At 35.9% G+C, this 25,067-nt stretch overlaps 3 protein-coding genes and 1 long non-coding RNA gene across 5 annotated transcripts; 2 read left to right on the top strand and 2 right to left on the bottom strand.

Annotated features, from left to right (window-relative positions):
* Window positions 1-650: 650 nt before the first annotated feature.
* LOC113326661 lies at window positions 651-12,856 on the bottom strand. Of its 2 annotated transcripts, none has more exons than XM_026574352.1 (3): window positions 12,599-12,856; window positions 12,457-12,493; window positions 651-2,130 (listed from the first exon to the last, which is right to left on the bottom strand). In XM_026574352.1, the coding sequence occupies exons 1-3, from the start codon at window positions 12,807-12,809 to the stop codon at window positions 1,353-1,355; spliced, it is 1,026 nt and encodes a 341-aa protein (XP_026430137.1). In that variant the 5' UTR covers window positions 12,810-12,856; the 3' UTR covers window positions 651-1,352. The 2 variants fall into 2 exon arrangements, with proteins under 2 accessions (XP_026430137.1, XP_026430138.1); XM_026574353.1 differs by having other exon boundaries at window positions 651-2,111; window positions 12,480-12,493.
* LOC113326662 lies at window positions 9,020-10,162 on the top strand. Its single transcript, XR_003348459.1, has 3 exons — window positions 9,020-9,247; window positions 9,548-9,673; window positions 9,962-10,162. It is a non-coding gene; the product is annotated as an uncharacterized LOC113326662 (long non-coding RNA).
* A 397-nt stretch (window positions 12,857-13,253) lies between the features above and the next one.
* On the top strand, window positions 13,254-14,996 carry LOC113326477 (berberine bridge enzyme-like 22). Its single transcript, XM_026574200.1, has 2 exons — window positions 13,254-13,282; window positions 13,388-14,996. The coding sequence occupies exons 1-2, from the start codon at window positions 13,254-13,256 to the stop codon at window positions 14,994-14,996; spliced, it is 1,638 nt and encodes a 545-aa protein (XP_026429985.1).
* Window positions 14,997-23,526: 8,530 nt separating this feature from the next.
* On the bottom strand, window positions 23,527-24,470 carry LOC113326140 (sphinganine C4-monooxygenase 1-like). The gene is made up of 2 exons (XM_026573923.1): window positions 24,240-24,470; window positions 23,527-24,081 (listed from the first exon to the last, which is right to left on the bottom strand). Exons 1-2 carry the CDS (start codon window positions 24,468-24,470, stop codon window positions 23,527-23,529), a joined length of 786 nt encoding a protein of 261 aa, XP_026429708.1.
* Between the last annotated feature and the right edge of the window lie 597 nt (window positions 24,471-25,067).

Below are 25,067 nucleotides of genomic sequence, written 5' to 3'. Positions count from 1 at the left end.
TCATAGGGAGAAACATTCTTCTTTTTCAAAGGAATTCTATTCAAAATATAACATGCAGATAACATAGCTTCACCCCACAAGGAATTAGGCAAATTAGAACTAATAAGCATAGCATTAACCATCTCAACCAACGTTCTATTTTTCCTTTCCGCAATACCATTTTGTTGAGGTGTATAAGGTGCAGTAAATTGATGAATTAAACCATGCTCTTGACAAAAAAATTTAAATTCATTAGGAAAATACTCACCACCACGATCAGAACGTAAAATTTTAATTTTATGTCCTAATTGTATCTCCACTTCTTATTTGTATATTTTGAACATATCAAAGACTTCATCCTTAGATTTCATCAAATAAAAGTAACATAGTATTTGTTTCCACCACGAGTCATATGATTTTTTAAATCACCAACATCACTATGTACTAATTCAAGCAAGGAAGAATTTCTAACTACAGACTTAAAGGAAATTCTATGTATTTTTGCTTGCACACATATTTCACACTTAGAGATATTATCAAAATTTCAATCAGAAATTAATCCTAATTTTCTCATGTTTTTAAGGGAACCATAATTCACATGTCCTAATCTACCATGCCATAAATCAACGGAGTCAATAGTATAAGCGGAACCATTATTTATTAAATTAATCTTAATCATCCCATTACAAGCATATCCTTGTCCAACAAATACACCATTTTTGGACAATACAAACTTATTAGACTCATAAGTCATCTTGAATCCGGCCTTCATAACGAGGTCTCCAGAAACAAGGTTTTTCACAATGTCAGGGACATGTAATACATTAGTAAGAGTAACAGTCTTTCCTGAAGTAAAGGAGAGATCAATAGTGCCTTTTCCAATCACTTTGCTGTGTAAGTTGTTTGCAGAGACAACTTCGTTTCCTTCGCCAGTAAACGATTCATATGTCTTGTAAAGATGCCTGTCTTTACAGATATGGACAGTTGAACCATTGTCGTACCACCATCCACTCTCATTGTTAGAAACGGGGTTGGCGGCTTGCACTACAATAACAAGTTTGTCATCGACCATATTTGCCTCCTTTTTCTGTCCTTGTTGTTTTCTTTTGAGACGACAGTCACGAGAAATATGGTCGGGTTTATCACAGAAGAAGCAAGGCCCCTTCTTCTTACTTTTCTTGTTGGGATGTTTCTTCTTAAACTGAGTACCATTATTAGGTTTCAAAGCATTTGGTGTCTTAGAAAAATCTACACTGTTAACCTTAGAATGATCCTCAGTTTGCTGACTATCCTTAATTTCTCGTTTACGAGAGTCCTCTTCTATACGAAGATGACGCTGTAAACCTTCTAAATCATAGTCAGTCTCAGCATGCTTAAGTCTTCTTAAAACCATTCCAAGAAGGAGGAAGACGAGAAATAATGACTCCGACAATAAAGGCAGAAACAAGTTCAATTCCAGCATCCTTAAGATGATTAACAATGAGTAAAAGTTCACTGACCCGGAAAATAATTGACTTACTGTCAACCATTTTAAAATCCATGAAGTTGCAAATCAGGAATTTCTTGTTGCTTGCTTCAGAAATCTTGTATTTGTTTTCAAGCGTAGTCCATAATTCCTTTGCAGACGAAATACTTCGATGGACATTGTAAACACTAGTTCCCAGGGCGTTCAAGATATGACCATGACACATAAAATCATCTTCCTGACGCTTCTTTCTTCTGGCCTTCAAATCATCAGTGTCTTTGTCTGATGGTGCAGGAATTTCATCCAAACCGTCTTCAAGTATGTACCACAACTTGATGGTGATCAGGAAAAATTTCACAGTCTCTTGCCAACGAGTAAAATTATGACCATCAAAACGTTCCAATCGAGTTAGGGTTTGGTTCATCACTTGCAGAGATGGAGCAGTTAAATTCGAATTTGAAGATTCACCCTCCACTGTCAGAAATTTATTGTCTAAAAGAATCGAAAGAGCCTTGAAGTCAGGAGTACACCATTTTCTGTTTCTGTTTTCATCCTCTTGTTTAACCCAAAATTTCCAACAATGCATTGTCTTGTTGCAAATGCTAAATACCAAAACACGTACGTATATGCATATCATGTAGTGTTCTTCTCTCCTAGTTTGCAAGTACTGCAATGCCAAATTAGAACTGTAATGAAAAGAAAACAGATCATATGAGAGAATTAATATCTTTCTTTAATTTCATTCACTCATTACTTAGTTATATGTTTTGAAATCTAATTCTATAAATAGAGAAATTTATAGCCAATAGACACCAATATTCTCTTCTTCACCAGTATAATAGATACAAACATACGGCCTTTTTTCTCGGTAATATACAAAGATGGAGATGATTAAATTCAAGCCAGCAGTAACCGTAATCATCATAATGTTAGTGCTTTCAGTGACATTCTCTTACTGTATGGGAAAAGCGGCCGATTCAGGTGAAGATATTGGATTGGACGCAGTATCGAGCAATCTCAAAGCACGGAAATGGCCAAAGATTTCCTTTCCTTGGGCAATTCTTTTTTTTGCAGTTTCTTCACTGTCTTCACCTGGTTGAATACAAAAAAAGAAACTGCAAAAAAGAATTACCCAAGCACAACGTTCTATCCACTGCATCTAAAGACTTAAAGACCTAGATAAATAAAGCTTCCACGTTGAACGGTGAGAAAACTCTCATTTCTTATTGGTCGAAATAGGTCTTTTTTGAATTTTGTGTAACGAGCATTTTGGTGAGGACACTTGGCAACGTATGATTGATTTAACAAGATAGGAAAAAGATACAAAAAAGGAAACCAAATTCAATTTGGAATTCATTAGTGATATTATTTGGGTGAGTACACTTGGCAACGTGTAATTGGATTAAAATCGAATACCTACCATATTAGGACACTTTTTTCCTAAATTAACATATAAACGGAAATACACATATTTCACACATATTCTCTACGAAAATAAAAGGAATAAAAAAATAAAATCTACACATATTTAATGTATTTGCCTCGCCGCAACAAATAAAAAATACACCGCCACGGAGCGGGGCACGTCCCGCTCACACCAAATAAAAATATATCGTCACGGGACGGGCAAAGCCCCATGTATACCGAATGAAAAATGGCTCGTCACGGGGAGGGGAAAAGCCCCGCCCACATTAAGTAAAAAATGCATTGCCACGGGACGGGACGAAGCCCCGCGTACACCAACTCAAAAATGCATGGTCCGCCTTTTATCAAACTTAACATAAAGGAGAAAAAAAATCCACATATTCTCTACGAAAATAAAAGGAATAAATAAATAAGATCTACACATATTCAATGTATTCGCCCCGCCACAACAAATAAAAAATACATCGCCACGGGACGGAGCGAAGTCCAGAGCACACCAAATAGAAAATGTATCGCCACGGGGCGGGGCAAAGCCCCGTGTATACCAAATAAAAAATGGCTCGTTACGGGGCGGGCACACTACATAAAAAATGCATTGCCACGGGGTGTGGTGAAGCACCTGGCACACCAAATCAAAAATACATGGCCACGGGGCGGGGCGAGGCCCCGCGCACACCAAATCAAAAAATGCATGACCACAGGACGGGAAGCTCCCGGCACCCCAAGTTAAAAGAAAAAAATGCCCGGTACATAGCACGGGAAAAAATCTAGTATGGTCTAATATTCAGATGGTAATTTGTACGCTACTAGTCATCAGACGTATATCACGAGAATAATTATAATAATATACTAGATGACCGCTGTCACGGTGGGACGACCGATCGAAGAAATCGGCGCGAAAGTATCATTTTTCCTGACACAATCCGAAAGTATCATTTTTCCTGAAACGGCGTGAAAGTATCATTTTTCCTGACACGGGGTGAAAGTATCATTTTTCCTGACACGGGATGAAAATATCACTTTTCCTGAAACGGAAAATTAGCCGATGCATAAACCAAAATATGGCTGCATAATGTGTTATGCATCCTTTGTGATGGTTTGCAGAATGGCTATGCATTCAATTTTCGAAAATTGTGCCTATACTGAAAGTATCACTTTTTTTGAAACAGAGAGAGTACATCGTTTTATTAGTTGTGACAGAAAATAAGCTGATGCATAAACCAAAATATGGCTACATAAAGTATTATGTATCCTTTGTGGTGGTTTGCATAATGTATATACATTTAAGTTTCGAAAATGGTGCCTAAAATGATAAACACCTCCAAATTTTTGGTAAAAAACTCTAAATTTGATATTGTTGTTTGTACTCATTGCATAGATTTTTTTAAAACCATTTCAGCGAGATAAAATTTGTAAAATTACAAAACACGGATTTTTAGATATGGGATATTAAAATTTGACTGCCAATTATATCCCTGGAAAAATGGAATACATAGAGTTATAGTAATTGGAATAAAAAGGAAGGGCAATTTGGAAATTTGAAGGATATGACACCAAGTTGGAAAAAAAATCATATCGCACGTGAACACAAAGTCACCATAAATAGAGTCTTCCGTCTAATATTTTTCTTTTGATGAAAATGTTATCTTCTTCCCCGTTGAATAACAATTTTTATAGGAAAAGACTTATCCTTCAATTTGATGAAGACCTTCACAATACATACTCGTTCTATATACATATCAAGTATATCACTCAAGCCCAAAGCCAATATACAAGAACCCAAAAACAGATCCAAATTAGAACCAACCAAAGATTCAAGATAGATTGATCGTGTAATCTCAGAGGAGACGTTCGTGGTTTCTGTCCATCCATTGGATGAGTTCCTCCTCACTCAAATACCCAAACAGAGAAACAATGTTAGGTTAATTAATTAAAAACCCTGATTGACTAGAGTACAAAATTAAACATAAGAAATGGAGAAAAAAGAAAATCAAGCTAAACCCCATTCTCAGGATCATCTCAATCGTGTGAACCAAATCTGAAATCCAGCCTTGACAAACTCCGAAATTTCAGAAATTATGAAATCATGATTTAGCAAGAATCACTTGATTAATAAGAAGAACTAAAAAGATGATGATGTTTGGAGGTGGTGGTGGTGATGCATCATGCACTGGAAGAAGAAGTTGATTGATGTACTTAATTGAAGAAGAAGAAGAAGAGTACTGTTGTTGGATCCCTAACTCTAGCTGCTGCGTCGTTCAAGTGAAGGAGAAGCGATCGATTAATAAAGATCAGGGCTATAAGGATATTTTTGTAATTACAGCATCAATAATTGACCAAAGTAAATGAAAATTGACTTATCTGGTGGGACCTGACAGGGAATGACGGGTTTCCTAACCACATGGCTATTTTATTAATAAATGATTCTTAACACACCGCCCCAAAATCTCACCCAAAACCATCATGTGAGAGAAGATGGTGGGACCTATGGTGAGGGAGTTAGCAGGGGGTCCCATTAAAGTGGGAGCTGGGCCCACCAGCCGAGTCTAGGCAGTTTTGGGGGGCGATCGGTTAGGAATTTTTGTTTATTAAATACGAAAAAAACGTAGACATTTTGTTAAATGCATTTTTCCATATGGGAACTTTTTTTATTTTTCATATATAAATCAGATGGCCAGAAGATCTTATTATCACCATCTGCTCTGGTGTTTGCTGTATCAACTTTGACAAAAATAAATACTTTAAACTTTTATTTTACCGTTAAAACTGAAATTATGGTTCTTTTGTTTTACCTTAATTAACCTGGCTAAATTGGGGCCTATGCCACTTAATTGGGGCCTATAAGTACATAACAAAATAGGGTCATTATGAAGTAATTTGTAGAAACCCCTTATCCACTATTTTTGTTAATGTCTAATATACCCTTATTAAATTAGTGATGATTAATTAAGTTAATATTTGTTAAATTAACAAGTGTTTTAGTGGAATTATAATGTTTGGATTAGAGCAGAAATTCATTTTCTTTTTTAAGATTTGGAGGGAAAGAAGTAGAGGGAAAAAAGGAAAAAAAACTAGGGTTTATGATTTTCTTAGCAAAAATGAAACTTTATAGTGACGATGAAGACTCTAATAGTGATGAAGAAGTGGGTGCATCAGATTATCATGATTTCGATCCTACCGAATTGGATAATTTGTTGAATGAAGAAGAGAAAGTCAACAAAAGAATGCTTGAGGATATTATTCAAGCACAAGAACAATTTCGTCGGGATGAAGAACATGATAATGCTTCTAATAAACAGGTATGAGTTGTAACGATCTACAAACATGTATTTTCATGTCCCAATCGCCCAAAAAGGGAAAAAAATTTAACCCAGAATCGGTTTAATCGATAGCATGCCATAAACTGATTCTGGGTAAAATCCCTAAATTGGGTACAGAAATCGGTCTTTGTTCATCACCACATAAACCGATTGTAATAAATTTTTGGCGCGATGGGTACGTGACGAGAATCGGTTTTTGTTGGTGATGTGCATAACCCGATTTCTTCACTTGAATAATCACGTTGAATACACGAAGTTAAAAATCGGTTTATTTTCGTATATATGTAATCCGATTTTGGAGAAAAAAGTTCCAGGAGAAATGTGAACAACAATCGGATTATATGACACGAGACATGATCCGATTGTAGACTTTGAAATTTTTCGACAATTCTTTAATCGGGCTTTATAGTTGCACATATAATCCGATTGTTGAAAATCGGTTTAATCGACTGTAACATATAAACCGATTTTGAATCATAAACTTGTCGATATTTGTTGTGGCGTTTGAAGAAGATCAACCCAAAGCCGTATCTCTGTTTGGTCCTGATACCTCTGCCCACTATTTCACCGATTTGGAATGGGAAGGCAGAAACGATGCAAAGCAATGGTTTATAGACAAGGTAATAGAGATCAAATGCGCGTTAGTTTTAGGCCGTCATTCAAGTAAAGATCGTTTGGAAATTGTTTGTGAGAGAGGTGGAAAGCAAAAAAGTCACTGGGCAAAGGAAAGAACGTACATGAAGAAGACGACAAGGAAATACATTACTAAATCAAAGAAGTATGGTTGCATGTTTAAGATTATAGTTAATGGACCCGAGAGACCCTATGGTAGTAAGGTATACAAGCTCTCTAAAGTGCTGAATGGTTGTCATAATCATGATGACCAGAATCTCTTGTTGGCCACGCGGCCGTTTGTGGGTTGAAACCACATCAATTGGAAACGGTGAGGTCGATGAAAGCGTGTAAATCATGTGACGTCCTTAGGAAGATTAAAGAGGATGATAATAATAACTTGTCCACTTTGAGGAAAATTTACACGGCAAAAGCAGCCTTTGGAGGTGGGAATGGGATGGTAGAGTGGTTATGGAGTATTACTCGAAACTTCCTGAAATCATTAAGCCATATGTGTTATCCACCGACGACGTGGATGCAGATGGGAATTGTGGTTATCATGTGGCGTCGGAACAAATAGGCCATATAAGTTTGGCGGACGATGAGAACCTAACCCAATGCCAATACTTTAGAAAGATGATGGCCTTGCGCCTACAAAAAGACAAGGAATTTTACATATCGATGATGAAGGAAGGAAAAACAAGACAAGACAAAAAAGTGATTTTTGAAAAATTGGTTGCTAGAGTACAAGGGCCAATAGAGAATGGACCAATTACCCGAGATCATTGGATGCGTATGCCTCTATGTGGTCATCTCTTGGCGGAAATGTGGAGTTGCGTTGTTCATCTATTTGGTAAGGGATCATGTTATACATACGCACCAAAATACACCCACTACACCATTTTTCCATATTAACAACAACTTTTAAGACGTTGCTAATTCGCAACTAGTTTTGCAACAGCTGAGAAATTCGCCATTGCTTTCTGCAGTTGCTAAATTTGCAACTGCTCTACGGCTGTTGCAATTGGCAACTGCCGATCCTACCACATGTGCTGCCCAACCGCGTGCAAAGTAAGACCTAATTTTATTGTGTTGTACATGTGCGACGAGTTTGAGTGGATGGTCACACTACCTTCGATGGTTAAGATTAGTTGGATCAAAAACTCAACCCTATCATTATCCCAAAGAAGAGAGACCACACCTTGTTCTTTTCGCCTCTATCACTCGCTGTCTCTCTTTATTCTTCTCCCCCACCGCCATCAAACTTCTTCTTCTCCCTCACCATCATTAAACCTTCGAACACATCCCCTTTCTACAAGATCAGTTAACTATTTTCTGTCTCTTTTCTTTCTCTATCGTATTGACTATTTTCTCTTCCACCTTCTCGTGCAAAATTTTCTACAGGATCAGTTAGGGTTTTCAGTTTTAAAGTTAGGTTTGTAAAACAAAAAATTCCCTATTTTTGTTTTTCATTCTGGTTCCTCTTGGTTTTTTTATTGGTTTTCATAATCAATTGTTTTTGTTTGTTAACAGGGTTTTAAGAAGATCATTCAACTGGTTAAGCATTTTCAATTGATCTCGAAGATCATGAGGTATAATCAATTCACTATGAAGATCATCATATTTGTAGTTTCTAATTGTTTTGGGAGATTCGATATAGTTCAGTTATTCTCGGATTTTGATGATATTGGTTTTGGTTTGTGTTAGATTCAGTCAATTCTGATTCGATATAGTTCAGTTATTCTCGGATTTTTATGATATTGGTTTTGGTTTGTTTAGATTCAGTCATATCTGATGTGTATTAGGTTTGTTCATGATTTTGTTTTCGTTTTTGGCGCATTTTTGATGAATTTGGGGATTGGTTTGCTTGTTATGTATCGTCTTGAGATGTGGATTTGTTTTGGTTTTGAATTTTGATTGGGGTTCAATTTTGGGTTTAGAGTTTTGGGTATTTTTGTGTGTGAAGTGTTGATTCAATAATGACTGAATCTTATTGTTTGAGTTTTTTGAACTTGTTTTCCAACTGATTGTGTGCATATTTACAGAAAACGACACATCCAAGTCCAAAAGTTTGTTCTTAATATTTCTGTTGGTGCATCTGGAGATCGTCTCACCGGAGCTGCTAAGGTATCATTGACAACCTATACACATCTATACAATCTCTTGGATCTTTCAATACTGTCGATATGGTTATTGCATCCTGTGGATATATATCTGATAGACGAGCCGAGTGCTTATCTTGATTCAGAGCAGCGTATCGTTGCCTCAAAAGTCATTAAAGAGGTTTATCCTCCACACAAAGAAGATTGCTTCTGTCGTTGAGCATGATTTCTTAATGGCGACTTATCTTGCTTATTGGGTGATTTTGTTTGAGGGAACACCATCTATCGAATCTACTGCCAATGCTCCCCAATCTTTGTTGACAGGGATGAACCTTTTCCTATCCGTAAGTTTCATTTCTATCTTGTTAAGTTACTTTACATATTTGTAGTTCAGGTTATATATATGGTTGGTTTGGGGTAACAGATCATCAGTAAAATAAATTGACATCTTTTAGACTTGAAAGGTTACAATAAGCTAGAGAAAATTGTAAGCAACCATATAAGGTTATTAGCACAGTTATCTGCTGAAATTATTTGATACTCTGTAGAAATTCTTTTGATTCCACCTAATATATTTTCTCCCCACTTCTTTGATCGAAGATTAATGCTTCTACTAATACTAAATTTTGGTCAATGTGCAGCAGTTGGATATAACATTTAGACGGGACCCTACAAATTTCAGTTCGCAGATTGACAAGTTGGAGTCCATGAAAGACAAGGAGCAAAAAGCTGGTGGGACCTTTTATTACCTCAACTAAGGCATACCAGAGGTTAAGTTCCATGTAATTTTAAATTGTCTATCATAGACTCACAGGTCACCTTGACCTCCGGTAATACTAGATATTTTGGTTTGTTCTTGGATTTAAGTAAGCCGTTTTCTTGTGTTTCAAAGTTACTGCATTTACATGAAATTTTTAGTTCATGTTTAATTGTGAATGATCTGTGTGTTTGAATGACTTAGGTGCTGTTACACTTCTTTGACTCAATAAGTTTCTTGCAAACAATCATTGTTGAAAGCTTAAACTGAATCTCTGACGAGTGGAGTTCTGTATTTGCAGTGCTTGTGGTATAGCTAACCAACTTATTAGCCTATGAGAGACAAATGCAAATGAGCAAGATGGGAAGTGGCAAAGTTCTCAGGCGACACATCAATGAATCAAAAATGATGCATCACCATCTTCATGCTCTGTAATCCATGTGAATTGATTTGATGGAGCATCTAGTCGAGGTGGCTACTACTTGTACCTGCTATAGCGATTACCGATAGAGGTGAATACCTAGTCCTTGACCAGTAGTAAATCTGAACTGATCTGTTACTTGTGTTATGTGTATAACTTTTGATGATGCTAAATTGATCTAGACAGACTAAACTTGGAATCCATCATCCTAAATCTTAACTTGTGTATAATTATTTCTGTAAATCTTTGATACTTAATCCTTATTAGTATATCAATTGCTTGTCATTAATGTGAATTTGAGAGACATACCTTAACTTGTGTATATTGCTTTTTCTACAGGAAGTCATTGGTGTTGAAGTGTTTTTGGTTTTTTCCTCAAAATTGTAGCTGCAATTAGGTATATAGTTTTCATTTACACTGTGTTCTTACGATCTTCATTCATTTTTGGTTATGATCTTTGCATATTGTGCAAGATTCTTGGGAATGAACATCCTTCTACTCAAATCTGTTTTGTCATGAAGACCACCAATGCTTGGTGAATTCCATCAAAACTGCATGTGATTGAGTTTGGTACTCAGCCAGGTATGCTAAAGAACAACCCTAAGATCAAGGTCCTTGTCCACCTATATTTTACAATTAATCATATATGAACTTAAAGACGTTTTTTTGGTTGTATTTCATTCTTTAGAAACTTGAGCAATGTAATCTGAATTTTTTATTAGTAATAGAGAACTTCTTTGTTCAGTGCGACGTGGATGTGTATCTCAGGAGTATTCGGCCTGAAAATGTTGCAGGGAACTCTTGACTAGGTCAACAATAAGTTTTCCCTGTTGCAAAACTTTAGCAACGGCGGGGTGCAGCTGCAACTGCTCTGTAGCAGTCAACAGTTGCTAAACATATTCGCAACATCCCAAAGCGTTGCTAAGGCGGAGAAAACACCTGGGTGAACCGAAAATCATTGCGAAAAAAGTTTCGCCACGGCTTAGAAGCTGCTGCAAAAATTATGCAACGCCATATTTCCCAACGGCTATAGACTGTTGCAAGTGCCTTTTGCAACTGGATTCAGCCGTTGCTAATCCGGAAAAAATGGTGTAGTGACCATTTGGGATGAATCGCTCAAGGATCGGAGAATTGTTTTATTCGACTATAACAACATACATTATATCGGTATTAGAGTACGTGATGATTTTCCAGTACCACCGGGAGATAAGTTTAATGAGGTCACGGAGGTCACCAAGGAGTGGCTAAAAAAATACGATCCCAACATGAGGCGATGGAATGAGTTGATCGAGCCGGATCAATTCGATAGTCTCCATTTGTTGGAATGAGATTTTCCTTATGTTAAAAACTTGATCTATCGGATGCTTATATTTTGTCGCTTTCTTATACTGTATTTTGCGAACTTGAACCAAGCTTAATGCATGAAAGTGGTTTTCTTTTTTTGGGTAACTTGGACTCATGAAATTTGTAACAGAATCAGACTTCTAATAAATTTATAAAGTCCGATTCTGGAGGTAGTTTATTGCAGCTTTTTCAAAATCGGTTTATATGGACGATAATGTAATCTGATTGTTGGTACTAACTACACAATCGGATTACATATGGTCCAAAATGATCCGAACAAGAAGCCAGAATCGGTTGATGTGTATTAATGTAACCCGATTATAATTGATGTTCATCACATCAACCCAGAATCAGGTTATGTAGGTTCACATAAAAAATCAATTAAGTTTACAATCAGATTACTTTGGTGAACATATAAACGGATTCTGGGTGGATTTTCAGAAAACCTGATGAGTGAATTTTAAAGATTTAGAGGTAAATCATTATAGAGTATCTCTTAGAAGAAATGGTTTAAAGGGATTTAACTCAATCACTTGAATTGTCTGTTTTTGGGTTTTCTTTTTATTTAACAAAAGGAAATTAGATTTAATTGTTGTTTGTGATTGATTAGGATTTAGTTTTAATTTTGATGGAAATTAAAAAATAAATTGAGTTTTTATTAATGATTTTTGTATTTGTTAATTAAGTTATGATTTTGTATTTGTATCTATGTTAGAATAATTAAGGATTAATTTAGTATTTTTACAATCTTTTAGACACCCCTTATCATTCTCTATTAGGTGGATAAAGAAATTCACAACTCCATGCCCCAATTTAGCCAGGTTAATTAATGATACAAGGCCAACATGAAGGTGCCAAAAAATGCAACCAAGCATGCATCAGTGCTTTTAATACGGTTCGTTGTTGCCTTACTAATACTTCTACGAACGAAAATTGCCGTGTCTTTGACAGCGGTGAATTTCTAATTTCAGAAATGTGCACAAAATCTTGTCAAAATCAAATAATTAAGAAGTAAAACAATTAACACTTACTTATTTGGAATCCGATGACGTACCTGATTTACGTTATCTGCAATTGAACTCAAAAAGAATATAGTTATGATCAATATCATTCACAAATTGATAAACAAGTGATTATAAACGTTGATGTGCAGTTAATGTAGATTATACATACCTTGTCGTTGTTTGGCATCACAGGGCACAGAACACTTTCCGTGATAAAAGATATCGCCGTATCCATCTGCTTTGCATTTGTCATCACATTCTTTCATACATTGTTTATAAACTTCACCTACACTGTCAGCTTTGCAGAACTGAAAAGCCACAACAAAAACTAAAATGCACATAAGATACAACACTGCGACATTCTTAGTTTTGATTGCCATTTTGAGAGAAAGAGAGAATGTTTATTTAACAATGTAAGGCTGGTGAATCTCTCTCGCTCTTCTTTTCCTTGGTTCTTTGAAAACTGTTCAGATTTTATAGTCTAAATTGGTTATTTATCCTTGGAGTAGCAAATTTTAGGGTACCTAAAATTGATCATGCCAACATTACCGTAAATTGCTAAATTTGGATGCTTTAAGAATCTGTGGAAATGTAAGTTATGTAACACAATCAGAATGAACATTTTAAATTTGTAGTAAGTTTTCATTTAGACAACTTGGTGAAATCAGCACATTCCCAAGAAAAATAGATAAGGATTTTTATTCCAGCATTGTTGACAGTTTTATGCCTCAAAGAATCTATTCTTACTTATTGGAACAACAAAACAAATATTAGTACCTAACTCTCTCGTTAAAGTAGAGACATCATATCTAGAACAATTTCCAATGTTTCAGTGTACTAGGCATATGTTTTTGTAAGTTCATCATATGTTGTTGCAGTACCATGCATAAAGTACTATTGCATAGCATCAATGATATGAGGATCTTCATTACCTTGCTCGTGCTGTTGTTGTTGTTAGTGCTATCCCAAGGGAAGCAACTGCACCAGAACCGTCATACACTTCAGGTGGTGAAGATTTTCTTCAATGTCTAAATGTCAATCATGTTGCCAAGACACCAACAATTCCAATCTATACCCAAAACAATGTATCTTACAAAAACATCCTTCGATCTTCTGGAAGAAACTTCAGATTCTTATCCACTACAAAACCGAAGTTTATAGTCACACCAACCCATGAATCCCATGTTCAAGCATCTGTTATTTGCTGCAAGAAATATGGTTTAGACCTTAAAGTTCGAAACGGTGGCCATGATGCAGAAGGGATGTCTTATGTATCCGATGCTCTATCATTCGCCATCGTTGACTTGACTCATTTTCGAAATGTGGCTGTCGATGTTAATGGTAGTACTGCATGGATTCAAGCTGGAGCTACCCTTGGTGAAGTTTATTATAATATCGCCAAGAAAAGTAAGACCCATGGATTTCCAGCTGGGTTTTCTCCCACAGTAGGCGTTGGTGGGCATATTAGTGGAGGTGGATTAGGTGCCTTGGTGCGAAAATATGGCCTTGCAGCTGATCGAGTCATTGATGCCTACATCGTGGATGTTAATGGGAAAATTCTTAACAAGAAAACTATGAGTGAAGGCTTATTTTGGGCAATTAGAGGAGGTGGAGCAGCTAGTTTCGGGGTCCTTCTCTCATGGAAAGTTAAGTTGGTTCGCGTACCAGCTACTGTAACTGTTGCTATGGTCCAGAAAACACTAGAACAAGGTGCAACAGACATCGTTCATAAATGGCAATTCATTGCTGACAGGCTCGATAAAAATGTCTTTATTGGACTGAAGATATCTTTGGTCAGTAACAATAAGATTAATCTTGGGGACGAAAGAACAGTGCAAGCTGAATTCTCAATCTTGTTTCTCGGGAATGGCGGTGTCCCAAAACTTCTCCAACTATCGCAAGAGAGCTTCCCTGAGTTGGGTTTAACAGATAAACATTGCTCTGAAATGACTTGGGCTGAATCTCATCTATACTTCTCTCATGAACATGGAAAACCGTTAGAATTCTTATTAGCCAGGGATGATCCGTCAACAGAGAACTTCTCCAAGTCAAAATCTGATCATGTCAAAGTCCCAATATCAAAAAATGGATTGTTAGAGCTATGGAGAAGGTTGCTAGAACACGATGATATTATGCCTACATTGATATGGACACCTTATGGTGGAAAAATGAATGAAATCTCGGAATCTGAAATTCCATTCCCACATAGACGGGGTAATATTTACAATATTTTTTATGTCGTAAGCTGGTTTGAAGACGGTGAATCAGAAAAGAATTTGGATTGGATGAGAAATTTATATGAATATATGACTCCATATGTATCTAAGTCTCCAAGAACTACATATCTTAACACAAGAGATCTTGACTTGGGGGCGTATGAGAATGGTCAGTCTATTAGTTACTTGAAAGCTAGAGAATGGGGTAGAAAATACTTCAAGGATAACTTTGAAAGATTAGTACAAGTTAAAAGTGAAGTTGATCCTGGAAATTTCTTCAAGAACAAACAAAGTATTCCTCCAATTAGACTTATTTTGATGGGGTTAGAAATCATTGTTCGGTTTGAATGAATATTATTATATGCATTCTAGTTTTTGTTTAGTTTTTCGTGTGTGGGTGTGTGATTTTGAAACCTAGATAACATATATATTTTTTTTGACCCTTAACCTGGATAACATATATAAGCAAGTCCTATGGTGTTCAAGTTCCATCTTCCAAACTTGTTGCCACGCCTCCGCACTTGGAATAAAGAATGAAGTGCAGGTGTGCAACTTTTATAGCCGATCTTCCAAAAGCGTCAAGTGACTTGCCTCTCCATCTTATAACCACAATCCACAAGATATCAAATTTCAACAGTAAGATAAGCAGTGGCAAGTGATTTGATTCTGCTGCAAAGCGTTTGGATTCCAAGGCTTCACACTTTCCTAGCCTTTGGATTCCAAGTGTTTGTTATAAAATATGAGTGTATTTTATGTTTCTTATTGGTGTGCTCAATGGATCTATCTTGGGCAACCAACAACAAGCAAGAAAAAAGGGAAAGATTCGACTTATCGTGAGGTAAACTAGCAATATCTTCTGAGTCTTCTGTCGGTGTATAATTCTAAATAGTTGTAGTCTACCAACTCTTTTTTGAATTTTGCATTTCAGTACTGATAAGCACTGTAGTTAAGAGCTTGTACTGTCCCTGCAGGCGTTCACTAAAGTTCGTAGTGATTCATACTCATACTAAAATCTTGTTCTGTCGACGCAATATTAGTCCTTGCAGAAAAGAAACATCATTGTATTAGAAAGAGTACCGACTTTCTAGATCATACACTGTTCCATTTTGCCAAGTGTTCGCGTGACGGTGACGTGACCCAAACAAAATGGGTTATGTACGTAGGCGAAAATCTACTCCTCTAACGTGACCCGATAACTTTGCACTGGGATGTAAAATCTGTAGTACCAGTTTACCACTCCTGTTACTCTAACGTGCATGGTGATTTAAAACCTTAAAGACTGGATCGTTACTCTACAGTAGGAATCAAAATGTACTACATGACGTAAAATATAGGTCATAACTCTAGATCATTGTGATCCAAAAACTGCACTGCCTTCTCACCTAAAATTTGCTCTGCAGTTCAATAGTTGCACCACAATCGAAAACCTTCAGCTACAACCCAAGTTTTGTCACTTAATCCAAGATGGGCTTTTTGACCAAATCTATCTCATGGTCTGAATTCAGGGGCAAAGGCCTAGGAATCTAGTTATGAGGACTAGGGGTGAGCATGGGCCGGTTTTCGTCTCATCCGCAACCAATCCATTACACTATGGATTGCAAATTTGGCATCCGCATCTAATCCATATCCAATGAATTTGCATCCAATGGATGCACGGATGGACGGATTGGATGCGGATAATCCAATGGAATTGTTTTAGTTAAAATTTATAGCAAAGAAAATAAAGCTAACCTAAATGACTCCTTATAAAACCTACGTATCCTATATATGTATATAAATATAAAAATGCCATGTCCAACACCCCAAGCAAACATTTTAAAAATTCCTAAATGATTCATAGTATTTTCTAGAATTATATAAATAGCCTTAATTTAATAGATATGGATGTCCAACGGATTTTCATGGTTGCATCCGGGCCCGATCCGTTATCCGTTGGATTTCAAAGATTCCTTCCGCATCCAATCCATTAACGAACGGTCCGGGCATCCATTCGCAAAAGAACGGTTGGTCCCGGTTAAATCCGCGGATTACGGGCCAAATGCTCACCCCTAATGAGGACTGAGGAGGCAACAAAATTTTTACGAGGAGGCAGCAAAACTTTTGATTAGAAACCTGTTTTGAGGCATACAAAATCATTTTCCTATAGAGGATGGGTTTATAAGGAGTATCCTAATAGTGGGTAGACTACTAAGTTACTTTCAATTATTTAAATTCCCTTTACCTAAATTTAAAACATAAATTTAAACTAATCAAAATCAATAATCATTTTTATTCCTAACCTAATCTAGTCACTATCAAACTGTTTTTATTTTTATTTTTCGTCGACGATTAATTGTTGATTCATGATTCTTTTATGATTGATTACCACAAGTATAAAATGAGTCGTGTGGAGCGTTGCACAAGAGATTTCGATCCGCATGATAGAACCAAGATAATTGGTCTTTGTTGTTTTATGTTTCAGAAGAACACTTTGGCGAATATTGAAATATCACGTTTTCAGCCGAATACTGTTTGTAATGAAGAAAATTTTTAGGTTCGGCTGACTATATATGTGATATATTATTTTCGATAGAACCTTGTTTATTTCGGATCAAATACATGTTCGGCTAGTTCGAAAAGATAGATTACTAGACGAACCTATAAAAATGTTCACCAAGGCTTCGACTGATACGACATCTATACTGCAAGATGAACCTTTATTTTGTAAGGTTCGACTCATATCAGAAATGCAATTGTATATCCGAATCTACACTTGTATTTTTACAATACCAGGTTCGGTTGTATCATAGTAACTGTAAGTCACAACTTATAAAAAACCAAACTACAAAGTATAAGTTCGACCAACAACAATTGTCGTTCGAATACGCCGAACGGCAAATAATTTTTTTCACACACTTAGGTTCGCCTTTAGAGATATCAGTCGAACGGTTCTTCCCAACAAGATTCAGTTAGTAATTCTATAGCTGAACCCAGCACTAAACATCCGAAAAAGTTTGTAAATTAAAATTAAACTATTTTAAGAATTCAACATAAAAAAGGGAGATTAAACATATCCTACAAGTATACCTGTGAATATGATTTAAATTGCACATTTTGATCAATTCTAATCATTAAAATCTCAAAACCGAGATTTTTTTCCACTTCTTCTTCTTCTTCTTCCTCTCAAAAACCGATCTCACTCACAAAAATCTGATTTCTCTACTAATAAATTAATTTTAATCAATCAATCATTCATATTGCTAGTTAATCATTAACAATAAGATCTAATCATAATCATTAACACTAATTATGTAAGTACATAATTTCCATTATCAAAAAAGGATGAATGAAGGATATTAGTGACCCTATTTTGGCATCATTAGGCATGCCTCGAAACATTTGAGTATGCTTTAAAACAGGATAAAACCATTAAGTGGTGTGATGGTTCTCATGTTCCCTCCCACTGCATAGGTAGGGGTTCCACCCTCGTAATTGCCAGAATGCACTCCAATTTAAGGAGTTTGGAATTAGTCTAAGGACCACTAATCTAGGGTATCACAAAAAAAAGGAAATTCCTTAGAATATGATTCTTTGAATATTAAGCAAGATGGTAAAAATGGGCTTTAGAGCCCATACATAAAAAAGTTACACTTAGGAGCCAGCTCGACAGAAAGTTTGGCTTAGGAGCCAGCCCGACAAGTTAGGCAACTGCCTGCCCTTGCCATGGGATGATCCATCTTTGTCAAATTCGCCCCATCATCCAAAATCATCCGCAAGTCGTAAAGTCCCCGCTGCTACTCAAAATTGACTATATGAATTAAAATTTGCAGTTTGATCCATTAACTTGCGATATAATCCACTATCTGCAACGTGAACAAAAATCTACCATGTGACCCAAACTTTCGCCCAAATTACCTTGTTGCACATGATCTGCCAAAGGGAAACTTAGGGGAAGACCCAAAAAAAATAATATTCTCATTGTCAGGCCCACAATTAATTTTGGGTACCGTGAGACCCATAATTATTTTCGTGACACCCATAATTATATGAAATTATTAAAAATGTATGCATGATGGATTATGCATCCGCATGACAGGTTATGCATCATGGGTATAATTGGCAACGTAACTTGGATATAACATATCTAAAAATCCGTGCCTTCGAATTTTACAAATTTTATATCGTTGGAAATCTTTTTAAAAGAGCTTCGCAACGAGTACAAACAAGAATATCAAATTTTTGTTTTTCACGAAAAAATCGGAGGTGATCATCATTTTAGGCAAAATTTTCGAAAACTTGATACATAACCATTATGCAGTAACCAAAAAAGATGCACAACACATCCTGCAGACGCATAACGAATTATGCAACCATTTTTTCCACTGCATAAAAAATTATGCATTTGTATAACAAAGTTATGCATCTATAAAAAGTTATGTAACCATTGTTTTGGTTGATTTTAGTGCGTACAAAAAAAAATTTGATGCATAATGCAGTATGCATGCATATTTACGGATGCATATCAGGTTATGCATCTATTTTCTCGATGCATAAAAGATTGTGCAACAATTTTCTCGATGCATAATGCATTATGCAGTCATATTTTCGGATGCATAACATGTTATGTAGATATTATTGTAGGTGCATGACAAGTTATGCAGCCTTATTTTTTGTTGCTTTCAATACTAAGAAAAAAGTAGCTGCAAAACGTGTTATGCAACCGTATTCTAGACTGCATCTGCATAACAACCAAATCTTCTTCCAGGCAACGGCTCACAATAGCAACACCAACTCCCATTGCAACTCAACTCAGACACTGTCACAGCCAAACTCAGTCTATCACCTGTAATTCCATTAAACCTGGAATGTTTATTACTATATATCAAAAAATTCGCTTACAAAAATGTTGCTTTTACAAACTATTTAACTTGGCTAATGTAATATCATTTATGCTTGAAAACATCGCTGGAAGAGGACAACGAAATAATTCCAAGTACTGCTCCACCGAGGAGAAGGTTTCAGGAATTCTATGTACCTAATAAGTAATAAACAAACATTTTTGATCAGCCAAATAACAGCTGTTAAACGTAGAGTTACACCAGGCTAGTACAAATAGCATATAGATCAACTCACCGAATGCAAATAGATTAGTTAAAACGCCTGACCTTCTCTCCATAGAAGTGGTCATCTAATACATCATTGAGAGTCCAAGAGAAGACAGTACGTATCAAATAGGTTATGCATTAGGGTATAATTGAGAATGCAACTTGGATATAACATATCTAAAAAACCGCGCCTTGGAATTTTACAAAATTTATATCGTTGGAAATCTTTTTAAGAGAGCTACACAACGAGTACAAACAACAATATCAAATTTAAGCTTTTTTGCGAAAAAATCGGAGGCGATTGTTCTTTTAAGCAAAATTTTCAAAAATTTGGTACGTAACCATTATGCAGCCACCAAAAACGATGCATAATACATTATGCAGACACAACAAAAGATGCATAAAACGTTATGCAACCATATTTTGGTTCATGCATCTATTAATTTATGCATAACATGTCATGCATACATTTCCTTGGATGCATAAAAGATTATGCATCAATGTTTTAAATTTAGTGCTTACAAAAATATGGTTGCATAATGTTTTATGCATCCATTTTCTAGACTGCATAACGTGTTATGCAGATATTATTGTAGGTGCATGACAAGTAATGCAACTTTTTTTTTGTTGGTTTCAATACTAACAAAAAGGTAGCTGCATAACGTGTTATGCAACCATTCTCTGGACTGCATAACAAGTTATGCAACTATTATTGTAGGTGCATGACAAGTTATGCAAATTTTTTTTTGTTGGTTTCAATATTAACAAAAACGTTGCTGCATAACGTGTTATGCAACCATTTTCGTGACTGCATAACAAGTTATACAACAAATTTTGTAGATGCATAACAAGTTATGCAACCGTTTTCGTAACTACATAACAAATTATTCAACCATTATGAACCAAAGAAACTCCTACGAAAGTACACGCTTTGACGCAGAAGCCAGTAGATTTCGAATCCATACCTATTAACATGATCACACTGAAGTGGAATCCGGTTAAAGTTCACGCTGTGAATTAAAATAAAAATATAAGAAATTTACTTTGCTCATCTGTTGCTGGTCATGACGTACCATCTAGCCAACGAATCGAGAACTTCGCAGCTTCTTCAACACTCATTTCGTCCATCTTTCCTCCTTTTTACTGTCATGCCACCATTATCCATAATAACAGCTACCCGGTCCTGGTCCCCAGTCACCTCATGAACCTCTCCTAGCTGCGCAGTTAACAAAGGTTTGCAAGAGTGTCAAATGATGGAAAATTAACTGGATATCAAATGACACAAAATTAGCTACAAGATCACTCTCCTGGTCTACACAATCAAAGATCATTTTAAAATAAAATTTAGAAAAATCTTAAAAGAGAAACAAAACCCTTTGTCTTAAATTTCATACCATTCCAGTATTTTTTTAAGGAAAAAATGACTACTGAGAACCAAAATAAAAATCATAGACCTTTACTTGAAATTCAAATTAACAAATAAGACATCAGAAAAACGTGATTGCACTAAACTGGCCTACTTCCGATATCAAGGCTTTTATTTTAACTCTAGTAAGCATGACTCTCATAAGTCATATCACTGTCTCTTTAAATTTTCTTTTTTTCTTTTGCAATGGCTGGATCAGTAGTCAACACCCCCGAGAACGGCAGCACTGCCAGCAACAGCAAGTATGTAGATGGTGCCATGAGCTCTACTAGCAATGCTGATGGTAGTACTAATGCTGATGATAACCATACATCTATTCCTAATCAGTATTATTTACTAATGCCATATGTCGTGTTGACCATACAAGCTGAAACCCCATAATATCAAACAAAAAGATTTAACAGTAATCTTCTGTCCAAAACTAGGACTTCATACAAAAGAGAAACTTATCTGGAATATTAAACTGAAAGTAAGATAAACCCAAATCATAAATTTGGGATTTCACTAATGAAAAACCAAAACTTCTACCTTGTAAGAAATCACATACCATGAAGAACACAATCAAGTAATACCATGATTTTTCCTGAGAGAAGAAATCGAGAGATTCATCTGGTTTTTAAATGGAATTAATTCAATTATTTCCAGAGTTCGATGCATGTTTTTTGAAGACCTGCAATTCCGCTAGCTAACCATTTTTCTTCGGTCTTCAATTCCGACTCCAACCATTATTTTTCTTTCTTAGATTCTCTGATGTGAACGATGGTGATGAGGGAAATTGGGATCTCCGTGTATTTTTGGTGCGTGAGAAGATCGAAAATCAATCTACAAATGTTTCTTATTTTGAAGAAAATTCTGTTTCCTGTACCTCTACCTGGTTTCCTTGATAAAAAAAATAAAAAAATAAAACGTAATTTTAGAAAACTATGGGTTTGGGAAGAATTTGTATTCAGAAAATGGGGGCGAGAGTCAAGTTTTACGCGGGTGGGTTTCACAGTGGAGAAATCCCAGAAAATGGGTTTGATAGTAGTTTTCACTTAAAAGAACAGAACCAAATTGTTGCAATAAAAACCCAAGTGAATACAGATTAATATTGAATAAACAGCTCCAGTCTTTGGATTACAAGGCTTTTTTTCGATCAAAATGAATTGCTTACAATTACATATATTACTTATATATATATACATGGTGAATCAAAAGGGTCGGAAATACAAAATCTGCAGCTACCTCTTTGGCTTATCAGAGTACTACTCTAAAAGATAAGTTGCAGCACAAACAATGGACGTCATTTTTCATTTTTTCTATCAATATATAGTCTCATCATGAAAGTGAGTGAGATCTATCGTGAATTGTTTTTTTCCTTTGCTAATAACATTGTGAATGACTAAAAGAGAACTAAAGAATAGGAGAAGAATCAATAGGGTATCTGAGTTAGCTAGTAAAAATGAACTCATTTTGTGTTTGATGGTGTTATCAGCACAATACAAACACATATATGCATATATATCCTAAGAAACTTGACTTTATTGAGATTGCTTCTTGCATCTTGTTTTGTAAAAGTTCACATCAACAATGGTCTTAATTGTTAGCAGTTCAGTACTCAACCTCAAATTATGTCATCTTTGATTGATTCCCTTCCAAAGTTGTTCGCAAACATCAGCATTGAATAATTATTAATTTCACAAGTTATATCCGTATACTGTTTGTTGTTGAAATGGACAAAACTACATGAGGTGGTAGTGACAGCAGAGGGTGCATAATTTTATTATTATAAAGGCCAAAGGGCCGGTTTTATTGAAAAGCCCCAACAATTTACTTTGTTTTTGTGTCTCTTTTGGTTGGATACGTCATGTAATAAAACAAATGAACATGAGGTGAATGATTAGTTATTCGCCAATTAAAGGTACCTCCGGTTAAACCTTTCTGAGATATGACTTGATCTATGTTATGAATTCATGAATCACAAGGTTTAACTTTTCAAGTGAAAGGTGAAAATTTTATAATGGATTGATTATAAGTTATTGTGTATAAATAAATTGATCAGATCATTGTGTTCTGCTCCGATTTGTCTCATCGACTTGATGACGAATAAATGAGAAATGACTATATATTTAGTAGATACATGCAAATGTTCTGATACAAATATATACACTTTAGTCACCTAAAAAACGTTCACTAATTCAATTGTCAACTGGTTGCATTCAAGTGCGCACGGAACCAGATACGAATAAGTGAGGATATATTTCAACTGATTACCAAAGTCTATTTGTGCATATCTTTAAAGCTCCCCTGAACTTTATCTTTAGTTCCTTGTTTGTCACAGATTAGGATCTTTTTTTAAGTTCTTTTTTACATCTGCCATTAACTGCAATCGCTATAATTTACCTGGCCTTACTTCGAATCCTCCCTCAGGTCGCTTCACAAGAGTGTAAGGCATGTGTGTCCCGAGCAATTTATCCCAAAATATGAAAAATGGTTGTGAATAATTATACTTCACTCCTCTTAGTCCATAATGATGGATATCATGGTAAGCAGAGTTGTTGGGGAACACAAGTTGGAAGAGGTTATAACCAGGCAGCCAAAGCCCGGAATGATCGTCGATAGCTTTCATCATAGTAAAAGAAAAGAAGAACACAGACGTCCGTGATGTCATGCCTGAAATCAAGAACGAGACAACACCGCGAAATGTATCGAGGAAAAGACCCTCTAATGGGTGGCTATAAAAGGCCCCAAATGCATAAGGCACGACCACCTTGTGATGTTGCGAGTGAATATGTCGATAGAGAAACTTGTTTTGGTGCATGTAACGGTGCACAAAGTACTGCCATGCATCCGTGACCAACATGGCCACAATAAACTGCAAAAATTGTACCGGAAGAGAGGGCTGCACCACAACTTCAGATGAGCTCAACAACATACAGCTATTTCTCTGTACAAAAGAAGTGCCAGAGGTATTACTATCAACACGAAGGCATTCCTCAAATTTAAAAAATTTGCATTATTAACGCACATCAAACCCCGTTGACTGGAAAATTGCAATCGATATAGCAAATAGAATTGCGAAATTAATGTATTTTAAATACTAACCAAGAACAATGAATATGCCACGGTAGCTTGAATAGACTGTTGTAATAGAACGCCTTTAATCACAGTAGGAAGTGGAACTACGTTTTTTGCGTCTTTCTCTTTTCTTGTATGCAAACGATAATGATCTAATGGAGGTAATAGGTGATAAAATCCAGCATATAACCAATACACGACTACCGGGGCAATTATCCCCATCGCTTCGTCACTCAAATAACCCTCCCAAAACACCATCTTGTAACAAAATGGTTTCATCAGCTCAAAAATCAATGAAATGCAATCTTTTTCTCGAAGTCTTCTGCTTCATGTACAACAAATTTTTTGGAAATGAATAGACGATGTCAATCATCGATGATCATTAGCTGTGTTGTAGTAATTGATAGATTTACTACTGAACTAGCATGTATTAGTGTTCCAACTTAGACCAAGCTTGATATATAGAATATCATCCTGAAGTTGTCATAAACACAGTGGGAGCCAACTGTCTCACTAGTGACAATATAGGCCAACTGATGTCGTTATGAATTCACGTTATTGTTGAAGCAAAAATTATTTTCCTTCTGGTTCACACACAAATATATACAACTTTGAGCGTCAAATACAGTTAGTCGTTGGATGATGCAACAGGAAACACGCAAGTAGATTCGGTTCGGATCATTGTGGATGTACATGAATGATCCAACAAGGGCTAAGCCCAGTCCGCCAGGAGCTTAAGTCTCGTACTTGAGTAAAGAAATCGAGTCTCCACTCTAAGAGCTTCTCCAATGGAATGTGTCTGAAGAAAAAAGTCTTCATCCACATAGGATACACAACAATTTTTACAAAAAATCA

The sequence above is a fragment of the Papaver somniferum genome, unplaced genomic scaffold (assembly GCF_003573695.1).
Source record: "Papaver somniferum cultivar HN1 unplaced genomic scaffold, ASM357369v1 unplaced-scaffold_10, whole genome shotgun sequence".
NCBI classification, from domain to species: Eukaryota; Viridiplantae; Streptophyta; class Magnoliopsida; order Ranunculales; family Papaveraceae; genus Papaver; species Papaver somniferum.
The sequence above is the reverse complement of the archived record's forward strand: the minus strand, read 5'-3'. Positions and strand labels throughout refer to the sequence as shown.

Bases quoted from the DNA above. Each gene is read 5' to 3' on its own strand.
- LOC113326661 (XM_026574352.1), bottom strand. From the start codon at position 12,809: ATGGCAATCAAAACTAAGAATGTCGCAGTGTTGTATCTTATGTGCATT. The intron at 12,494-12,598 runs GTATGTATAATC...GTTCAATTGCAG, and splicing joins TGATGCCAAACAACGACAAG to ATAACGTAAATCAGGTACGT. The intron at 2,131-12,456 runs GTAAGTGTTAAT...TTTTCATTACAG, and splicing joins CGTCATCGGATTCCAAATAA to TTCTAATTTGGCATTGCAGT.
- LOC113326477 (XM_026574200.1), top strand. From the start codon at position 13,254: ATGTTTCAGTGTACTAGGCATATGTTTTT. The intron at 13,283-13,387 runs GTAAGTTCATCA...TGTTGTTGTTAG, and splicing joins TGTACTAGGCATATGTTTTT to TGCTATCCCAAGGGAAGCAA.
- LOC113326140 (XM_026573923.1), bottom strand. From the start codon at position 24,470: ATGGTGTTTTGGGAGGGTTATTTGAGTGACGAAGCGATGGGGATAATT. The intron at 24,082-24,239 runs GTTAGTATTTAA...TCTTTTGTACAG, and splicing joins TGGCATATTCATTGTTCTTG to AGAAATAGCTGTATGTTGTT.